This window comes from Hyperoodon ampullatus (assembly GCF_949752795.1).
Source record: "Hyperoodon ampullatus genome assembly, chromosome: 3".
In the NCBI taxonomy this organism is placed as follows: Eukaryota; Metazoa; Chordata; class Mammalia; order Artiodactyla; family Ziphiidae; genus Hyperoodon; species Hyperoodon ampullatus.
Window position 1 is genome coordinate 8918790 of NC_136916.1, and position 10956 is coordinate 8929745.

Below are 10956 nucleotides of genomic sequence, written 5' to 3' on the forward strand. Positions count from 1 at the left end.
GCCAGTTCCTTCATTTTACACGTAAGGAAATGGAGGTCCTCAAAGAAAGATTCAGGGCCACCCTAAGGCCACAACTCCTGCTAAATGGAGAACGAGGCTTAGCATCCAGATTTTCTGACTTGTCAGGCCATAAAATAATTTTCCTGTTATGCCTCAGTCAACTGTTATTTTAAAACTTGCTAGATCTTTTGTAATATCAATCAAATTAAATATACTATACTGTACTTGCACAAGTCAGCAATTTCAGGACTTTTGCAATTGACATCTTACACCTAGTAAAGCTTTCCAAAGGATCTGTGAACTCGGCCTCTTTGAGGACCTGCTTCCCTTGCACAAAAGGGATTGCAGTGTCATAGGGGCATCTACACGCATCAACAAACAATGACAAGTGAAATAAGAAAGAATGACATGGACAGTAAAAAGCCCAAGAAGCCTGTACAACCAGATGTTCTTTAAGTAGGGCCCTCCTTACACATTTCCCCCTCGGGTACCAACCCAACGATGGTGTGGCAACTTGGGAACTTACTAGCAATGACTTCAAAATGAAATACTGATTGATAGGCTCTGGGTAACAAATCAAGAACATGAGTTCCCACTGTCAATCTGTGATGAAACAGCTGAGAAATCAATAAAATGGCTTACGCTGTTAGAACTCTGTGGAGTGATTTTCTTCAGTATAACCCCAAATGTCACCCAGTCTATTTCTTCCAACTTCTCCCTTGCCATCTTTTCCTTGAGCTGAGATAGTCTGATCAGTCTTCGGCCAGTCATTTTCTTGTTCATTTCTGTGGAGGATACTCGAGGCTTCCTGGGTCAAGAAACCAGCGACTGGTAGATTATTATTCTAAGAAGAGATTATCTGGCACTGTAGCAAATTGGTTAGCAGAGATGTAATTGGCAGAAATCTCTAAAGCACCTGTTTTCAGGGAGGTAGTTATGTAGTAATGGACAAGGCACATATTTTTACAGCAGATAAAAATGAGATAACTTGGGGATTTCCCTGGCGGTCCAGTGGTTAAGACTCTGTGCTTCCACTGCAGGGGGTACGGGTTTGATCTCTGGTCAGGGAACTAAGATCCCACATGGCACACAGTGCAGCAAAAAAAAAAAAAAAAGAGAGAGAGAGAGAGAGATAATTTGAAAAGCTAGGTTTGCTTTTCCTTGGATCTAGAACTGGGACCTCTGTAGAAAATAAAGATCACAAATTCTTTAAGTTCTTATGAATTCTAATATAAAGTTATAATATCCATTTAAAAATAATCTCTTGACTTTAATACAAAATCATGAATTGCTTAAGTAAATAAGATATTTCAATTCCATCAATTCTGTAAGAATTTCAGAAGTTCTACTATTTCTAATTAGTTTTCTTTAAGCCAACCTTTTCACATAATAAATAAAAGCTTTGAACCTAGCTTCAATTAATATATTCTTTCTCCTAATGAGTGGCTAAAAACTCATGAATTTGCAAATTGTTTTTCTCTAGTAGAATATTAACATCGGTTCCATGTTTGATCATATTACATATTCAAGGACGAGAGAAAACAGGAAAAAACATGCTTTCTGACTCTTTCAGAAGTCTTCTGGAATAGAAAGTCCAAGAGCTACCTCTGAACAATGAAGAATATTCAGGAGGGAAACACTGACGTAGGTGAAGAAATCCTTTCTTTGCCTGATTTCTGTAAGTTAATAGGTTACTATCAGGCAGTGATCCTTCGGAGTATTTTTAGGTTCTGTGGTTCAGGTAGAACAATTATAGAGACTCAAACAATTCTGCAATCCACTAAATTTGTAGGCCCCTCAGAAGCTTTGGCTGAGTGTTTCAACTTCATCTACTTCCATTCAGTTCAAACGCTCAGCACGCTCACATCAGCAACATCTTTCGTTATCTGTAGGGAGTTTCAACTGGGAAAGGCAGTATCATCTCAGGAGGGCCACGTTTACCTTGAAAAAGAACGCTGAGTCCCCTCAATGAGCTTCTACTGTATTCTGTCCCTCCGACTCTGTCTCAAATGTAATTAAGATACTGATTTTTCGCCCAATTTTGGAGAGTATGGAGTCTTTACAATCAACTTCTACTGCATGTTAGCAGTCACTTGTTCTCCCCCTGCTTCATAGTAAACTCTTTAAGAGCTTAGCAGTTTTATTTGAGATTGACAAGGCTCAGGTCTTCTAGAGGGGTTGCACCTGGCTACTCAGATAGACAGTGCTAAAGGCAATCGGGTTTCAGAGTAAGGGTTACTGCTCTGCCCTGGGCTTCAAGGGCAGTAATAATGGAGATGCAAGGCAGTAGTGATGCAGAGCACAGAAGATTTAAAAGTCCAGGCTTTTCCCTGAACTGATCCTGGGATTTATTCCTATTTTAACTGAATATCTTAATTTCTCCATGGAACACATACACAGAATATAAATTGGCCTTAAAAGTTATTAGGAAGAAAAAGAGTACAGCTAGTTCTCTTAACATCAACTATAAGAAGATACTACTATCCTGGTTAAACTGTATATACCTTTAGGTGTTTAAAAATAGTCTCTATCACTGTTTCCATCAGTTTCTGATTAAATACAGTACTTATTATTTACTGATCTCTTTTTTATGAACATATATCTTTTATTCTTTACACAAGCAAGAGAAAGTTTTCCTTATTCATATGTAAATATACTGAGTCAAACCCAGTGCTGATGGCCTAGCGTGGTCAAGTTCAAGAGCTGTAGGTCTTATGCGGATCTGCGGTACAAACACACGATTTCTGGAAGGCCAGGTCCCTAGGAAGGAGGAAGAGGCATCTAGAGGGGCCTATGAGCAGAGTTAGAGGCCCGTTACAGTTACTGACCTGAGCCTCAGGCCGGAGAAGGCTTCCACGGAGACAGTCTGAGTTGTTTCCCCAGAGCTCCTGGGGGTCCCTGCACTCTGAGCCCTCGTCATCCCACCAGGCTTGTTCCCAGGAGTTGCTCGGAGTGGTTGGGAGGGTGCACTTGTCATCCTGAAAGATGAGCTTTGAGGCTCTAAAAAATGAACATAAAAATTAAAAAGAAAACCACACGGATAACTAAACATTAAATGGAATTATTTCTTTTTTTAATCAACATATGCAATAACCAAATCTTGAGAGAACAAAGGAAGCCCACAGGATCATTTCTGTACTACCCCCAGATCTCTGCAGTGTGGTCCAAAGAGCTTGCTGTGTATGAAAATGTTTTATAGCACCACTGTCCAGTGTGGCGGCCACCAGCCACAGGTGGACATTGATCACTTGAAACTGACTGGTGTATCTAAGGAAATGAATGCCTAATTTAATCTACTTAGCCACATGTAGCCAGTGGCTGCTGTAGCAGTGCTGCTCTAAAACACTATTCCTCTGGGCAAAGCCATTTACTGAGTATTCACCATATACAGAGCACCACAGAAGATTCCATAAGGGAGTTAGAGACCTCCTATAGAAATCAGTAATGAGTGGAGATGTGTGCACAGGTCAAATGCTACCTGAAAAACATCCGAAGTTAGCTCCCCTTTGTTTTCTTATCTCTTGTTTCATTTCATTTCAATCCATTTCATTTTACTTGGGGGGGGGGTAATTAGGGGGTCCAGGGTATTCTGACATGGTTACTTTTCATATTTTAGAAGCATTTGATAATGCTCCTGAGGGTCAGAAAGCTTGGGTACTCTCCTTAATAAAATCTCTCTCTCTCTTAAGTAAGATTGTTGTTTACCTTCAAAGCGACTTTGGATCACTTCTCGCAAGCCAGGGGCCAGGAAAACCCTAGAACTTTGGAATCTCCAGAAACCATGCCCTTGCCCCATCCCTTCAAAACCCACCTTTGGACATTGCCTAATAAAACACCTTAGTAATATACCAAAGGTCCTAAGGGGATAAACACTATTAATAAGTGGAGACATGGAATATACAATTTGTTGTCAAATAAATACGAACACGAGGAGCCTACAGCTATTCAGTCCTATTGAGCCGTACGTATCATATACTGTAATGAAAAGGGCCTCTTTGAACATGTGTGATCAATAAAGTGTTGCTTACTCTAAACTATGTTATCTCCAGACCATTTTGTTTTAGACCTTCCAAAGAATAATCACTTTGGGCAAAAAGGCAGTACAACAAAACCAATACATAGAGCTTATAAATCCTCTTCATTTTATTTTGTGTGTATATATGTACGTGCTGAAATAGGATGCTGAGTACCATTCTATACTCCTGGCAAAGAAGCCTTTTTTAAAGAATGGACCTTCTGGTTTAAAACAACCTGGCTTCAAATAAAACTTGATCATTTTATAAGGGGATCAGTCTCACAGCCTGAAGATTAAATCTCTAGATTGCTAGCATAAGAACTCAACCTAGTGGTTATACTTGACTATAATTCAAGTCAACTACAGGACTATAAGAGCTAAAAAAATACTGAATCCACTAAGCATTTAGTTAAATACCTATTCTCTACCTAAGGATTTTCTAAGCACTTTGAGATGTAGAGAAAGATTAGGAAGTATAGCATATGGTTTCCATTCCCAGGAAACTTACTTTTCTCAATGGGCAGGGAAGATACACCAACACACACACACACACACACACACACACACACACACACACACACACACACACGCACGCGCGCGCGACATTGCCAAAATATATTGCAAACAGAACTGAGGCAGTGAGAAACCAGGGAGGCCTCAAGTACTACACCTGCAGGTGAAACCTTTGGTGTCCGAGCCACCCGCTTGGGTTTTGGTAGAGTAGGGACGTCGAGCTCCGCAGAAAAGCATGACGACTCCTGAATTCTCTGAACTTTCTTCTCCTTAAGAGGGGGACGTGGAGACTTATCTACTTGATTAAAAGTAAAAGAAATTATTAAAGAAAATTTAGAAAGGGGCTCAAAAACCGTTTTACCAGGAGTTGGATGCAGAAGTAATGTTATAATTTCTTCATAACAGAAATGTATACTATCCTTAAAATTAGTCTGATTACCTGGGGTTTTATGCAGACGGGCTGGACTTGCAGGCTGTTTAATTGTAGCTAGTTTCAGCTGTTCTTGTAAGGACTTCATTTGCTCTTGCAACTTCCTTAATTCATCTAGGGAAGAAAAATATATTGATTTAAGAACCAGACCAGAGGAAACATTATACATGATGAAAGTGCTGAAATGATTTTTGACGTCCACCCATCACCTCCACAACCTTGAGGCCCACAATAGAATCACATACTGAAAACTCACAATTAACTTTTGCACTTCGAAGGGGTCCCCTCAGAGAAAGAAACATAATTATTTCCAGTAATCAAATCTCTAATACCAAAGCTGGTTATGAATTTGTACTACTGACAGATAATCACAGATACATGTCCATGGGTGACAGGTTCTTAAGAGTCAAGAAATGATTATATTTATTTCGTAAATCAAGTGCCATATTTAATACAATAAATGCTGGCTCCTGTATTAGAATAGCCCATTGATTAGAGGAGAATTTTACTGTAATTTAAAAATATATAAGAAAGATGCCAGGGGGCTTCCCTGGTGGTGCAGTGGTTGAGAGTCCACCTGCCGATGCAGGGAACACGGGTTCGTGCCCTGGTCCGGGAAGATCCCACATGCCGCGGAGTGGCTGGGGCCATGAGCCATGGCTGCTGAGCCTGCGCGTCCGGAGCCTGTGCTCCGCAACGGGAGAGGCCACAACAGTGAGAGGTCCGCGTACCGCAAAAAAAAAAAAGAAAAAAGAAAAAAAAAAGAAAGATGCCAGGAATAAGAAAATGGCAGTCCTCAATGTGAGTGTTCAGAAATGGTCTTCTGCTGAAGTAGAATGTGTAGCTGCTTTGTAGTCCTGTCCCTGGCTCCCTTTGCTAAATCCTGAAGTATTATTTTTCTGTGATAAGCGTGAGAAATGTTAGAGCCATTCTGTGAAGGATCAGTCACACCTGGCTGACCCTGCTATAAGGGGGCCTCTGTCCTCTCAGATGCTGGCTTTAAATGCTCGCTCCACTAACTCGTACAATGTTCTTGGCAAAGTCATTTATCTCTACCCCTGACTCGGCAGCTATCTTGAGGAAAGCTGTCGGATGGGCGGTCTTCATCAGGGCTACTGTAAAGGAATTAGAGAAAGTAAGTGGTAGGGCACCTTGCAATTCCTGATTAGTTTTCCCTTGACTGGGGGCAGGAGCAGGGAGGACCCTGTTGTTCGCTGATTGTGATGTAGGAGCTTCTTCCTCATCTGTTAAGTCATCCATGTCTCCAAAGAGAGCATCCAAATTCTCCTTTTGGTCTTCAGCCTTTTCCACTTCTCCCTCATCATCCTCCTCTGTGTAAGATTCACCATCACCGTCAGCATCAAAGAGCTCATCGAATGCATCAGGTTCACCATCTTCCTGGGTCAAGGGCTGACTCTCTTCTGAATTACAGTCCAAGGCGGACTCATTCTCCTCCAGCAGTGCGGTCAGCAGAGACAAATCATCCTCCTCCCCTATGGGAAAAAGAAGAAAAAGGAAAGAAAGAAAGCCTACCTGTGAAAAACAGCCATTGACAAGCAGAGTTAAAACATTCAACATTCATAAGGCAGTTAAAATGACTCGGCAGATTCACCATTTTGCCTGGTATAATTATTGTTCTTGTTTCTACCTTTCCTCTCCCCAAGTGCTTCTTGGAGGGCACTGGGATAAGAAAGCAGGAGCCAGTATCTGCTTATTGACCACCGTGGGCCAGCCACTGGGCTAGATCTGTTTACCTGTGCTACTTCAGCTAATCAGACACTTCCTGCATACGAAGTTCAACCCACAAGGGAATAACTGAAAAACAGGCTAAGTATACATTTAGGTTCTAGATGGATATATTCCCTCACTTTTTAATCGTTTGAGCAATTTTTAAAAACTATAGAAAGTTACAAAGCATTATATTAAATGTATTCATATCCCGTCACCCAGAATTGGCCATCGTTAACATTCTATCATGTTTGCTTTTAGCTTTTACATGAAATGGGTGGGGGGAAAAAAGTTTCAGAGGTTTATCATGTCAAATCTTGTCCCAACTCCTTACCACTGGCTGGCTCCAGGCCCCATTGCAATCACTGTCATAATTTTGCTATATCACTCGAGGCCAGAATTCTTCATACTTTTAACATAAATATATAAGTATTCATTAACATAGTATTCGGTTGCTTTAAAAATATTTATATAGATTATTTCACACTGTACGTGTTACTCCTATCCTGGTTTCATTCAACATTGCATGTAAGATTGATCCAAATCAAAATATAGTTGTAGTTTATTTCTTTCAACTGCTGTATGGTATTCCATGGTAAGACTATCACGTTTTACTCACCCATTTTCCAATAAAGGCCATTTTCCGATAAACGGGCTAGTTCTAATTTTTTCCACTACAAACTAGGCTGCAAGCACGTATCTACCTTCCTGAACATCTGTGAGAGTTTCTCCCTACTACCTCACCAACATCTGGTACATCATCTAAGATGTTCTGTTAACCTGATGAATGATTTTAAAAGGTAGCTTGCTGCTTTGATTGGCATTTCCAGGATTACTGGTAAGGTAGAGAACTGCTTGTGTTTACTGGCCAGTTGGATTTCTTCTTTCTTGATTTATCTGTTTATTTTATTTGCTCATCTTCCCCCCCTATTTGGGCATGATTCCTTTATAATATCAGAGGCATTTAAAGCGAAAACATTAAGAATATGTGATGCACACCCTCGCTGGAAAGACAGGGGCTGAAACCTAGAGAGGTTAAGGGTCTGTTCAGGATCACATGGTGAAACAGGTCAGCACAGGAACCTGGGTTGGGATGGAGATCTCTAGATCAGTAAACCAATATCTTTTCCACTGCTCTATGCTCCCTTACCAGAAGGAAATGAGCCAATAGCCAAACTCAAGGCCTAGAATCTGATGAAAGAATCTAAAGCTTAAAGTCAGAGGTTGCATAACATTAGTCTGAATTGCTTAGTCAACAAAGACTCCAAGACTGCAGGGCGCAGCAAGAGAGAAGAGCCCGTCAGACTCCCTAGGCGCCCGTTGAGATCACCACACCCCCCAAACGGAGCCAAGAAGCCCTCCTCTCTCTCCCGTTCCAAGCTGCTGTAAAGGGCACACCCCGGAAGAGGCCTGGGCCCACACCACGGGGAGCCACAGGTGAAAAGGTTGCCTAGTGGCTCCACACTCTGGGCCCTGAACCCATCTTTTCATGAGAGAACCAGGGCCGATCCTGTGATGCCTTCCATCCCAGTTTACCTCGGTCACCACCCCAAATCATCTGTCTTCTCCATGTTATACTGACCCCATCTTCCACCCTCCTCGCTCCCAAACTCCTGGGATCTGCTCTCTGGACCCAACAGAATCTACTACCAGCCCATTTCCTATATCTTCAGCGGCTCTTACAACAAAAATCTGGCTGCCCTGTGACCCTCCTGAGTGGAAGTTCTTTAATCATCCACACTGTAAATGCTGGAACAGTGTCCAGCATGCACTAAGCATGCAAAGGATATCTGGCGATCAACTCCAGGGCTCTGACGTCTTCTTTGCTTATCCCTGTTCACTCTGGAACCTCTTAACTTTCTTTTTTTGCGGTACACGGGCCTCTCACTGTTGCAGCCTCTCCCGTTGAGGAGCACAGGCTCCGGACGCGCAGGCTCAGCGGCCATGGCTCACGGGCCCAGCTGCTCCGCGGCATGTGGGATCTTCCCGGACCGGGGCACGAACCCGTGTCCCCTGCATCGGCAGGCGGACTCTCCACCACTGCGCCACCAGGGAAGCCCCCTCTTAACTTTCTTCAAGCCACAGTTCATGACAGAAGATTTTTTTCATCAAGATCCCCTCCTGGTTGCTGTCACCGACTGATTTCCCTTTGGATGCCTCCCTCTTCCTCTCCATCTCTACTGCTGTCACCATTCTCAGTCACTACAACCTGCACAAGGCTGATCCAAGCCAATGCCTTCGTCTCTTGGTTTCCTGACCTCACCTTCAATGGTCCTGTCCTCCCCTCATCTTAGCCACTTACTCCCAAGGTCATTCCGTGTCATCAGAGCAAAGGTACAACCTACCTCTGAGATCCTGATTTCAAGCATCCCACTCTGATCCCCACATCCTATCCTTCCGCCAACTCACTCTAGTGCTCCCATTCGTCAGCTCCTCCACTTTATTAAGATGTCCAAATCAAAACTACAATGTGGTATCAACTCACACAGGTAAGAATGGCCATCATCAAAAAATCTACAAACAATAAATGCTGGAGAGGGTGTGGAGAAAAGGGAACCCTCTTGCACTGTTGGTGGGAATGTAAATTGATACAGTCACTATGGAGAACAGTACAGAGCTTCCTTAAAAAACTAAAAATAGAACTACCATACGACCCAGCAATCCCACTCCTGGCCATACACCCAGAGAAAACCATAATTCAAAAAGATATATGCACCCCAATGATCACTGCGGCACTATTTACAATAGCCAGGACATGGAAACAACCTAAATGTCCATTAACAGAGGAATGGATAAAGAAGATGTGGTACATATATATTCAATACAATGGAATATTACTCAGCAATAAAGAAGAACAAAATAATGCCATTTGCAGCAACATGGATGGACCTAGAGACTGTCATACTGAGTGAAGTAAATCAGACACAGAAAGACAAATATCATATGATATCACTTATACGTGGAATCTAAAAAACAAGGGTACAAATGAACTTACAAAACAGAAGTAGAGTCACGGATGGAGAAAACAAACTTATGGTTGCCAGGGATAATGGGGGTGGGTGGAGGGATAAATTGGGAGACTGGGACTGACATATACATGTTGCTATATATAAAACAGATAACTAATAAGAACTTGCTGTATAGTACAGGGAGCTCTACTCAATATTCTGTAATGGCCTATATGGGAAAAGAATCTTAAGAAAAAAAAATAAAAAGAGTGGATATATGTATAAGTATAACAGATTCACTTTGCAGTACACCTGAAACTAAACAACATTATAAATCAACTATACTCCAATTAAAAAAAAAAAAAAAGATGTCCGAATCCATCGACCCTCCTACAGTGTTTTTACCACCCTCATCCCCCATCTCCTCACTTTGGATCCATGTTCTATCATTAAAATCACTGCCTTCTAAAGCTTCTTAACTCCCCTGCTTGTCTCTCTTGCCCTCACAGTTCTTAACCCTGATGATATCCAACAGGCCACCACCTTCCTGCCTGCATTCCAGCTGGTGAACTTTCCTGGACAAAGACCCACCACCATGACTGGTTTAACTTTAAATATACACCCGCCAATAACAAACGGGCAGTCAATACTGCTTAAAAATCCTCACACTTCCCTGATACACTTGCTTTCCTATTCTCTAACTCCTTCACACGTCTCTCCTTAAACCTCTGATGCCCTCTCCTCCCACTTTAATCTTGGCTGATTGATCTTGTTTCGTATTTTATAGGAAAAAACATAGAAGTAATCAGACTTCATCATCTTTCACTACCAAACCTGAACCTGTATTCTCTGCTTTTCCTCCAGCGACGACAGATGAAGTGTCAAGTCCGATTTCTGGCCAATTCCTCCATTTAGACACTGGTTCCCACTACTTTCAGCTTCTCCAGGACTTCAGTTGACAATCACCAGCTCTCTCCCACATCACCGGTTCTTCCTTGTCTCCTGGCGCATTCCTCTCAGCATCCAAACTCATTCCGGCGTCTCCCATCTTACCAACTACCTGATATTTTCCTACTTGTTTTTTTATTATCTTGCTCTCTCTACTAGCATGTAAACATGGATGTTGTTCAACAGCACCTAGCACCAGGAAACTTTTTGATTTCGTCTATACTGGACCAAATTGTGAAGCCATGCCAACAAAATGAGACTTTTTTTAGATACAGTGATTTCCGAGAGAACATAGACCCATTCACCACTTCTTCTCATGACCACCTCATAGCAAAAAGTTACACTTTGTATTACATCAGTGGCTCTGTAGGTAA

General features: G+C 42.0%; 1 protein-coding gene across 1 annotated transcript in view; it reads right to left on the bottom strand.

Moving 5' to 3' along the window:
* MCM10 (minichromosome maintenance 10 replication initiation factor) overlaps nt 1-10667 on the bottom strand; it is a gene marked incomplete at its 5' end in the record, with an annotated part of 35314 nt that extends 24647 nt beyond the window's left edge. The window contains 6 exons of the mRNA XM_079699046.1: nt 643-808; nt 2829-3000; nt 4686-4823; nt 4968-5072; nt 6110-6451; nt 10601-10667. Coding sequence (XP_079555172.1) covers nt 643-808; nt 2829-3000; nt 4686-4823; nt 4968-5072; nt 6110-6451; nt 10601-10667 — 990 coding nt within the window. The remainder of the gene's footprint in view (nt 1-642; nt 809-2828; nt 3001-4685; nt 4824-4967; nt 5073-6109; nt 6452-10600) is intronic.
* Between the last annotated feature and the right edge of the window lie 289 nt (nt 10668-10956).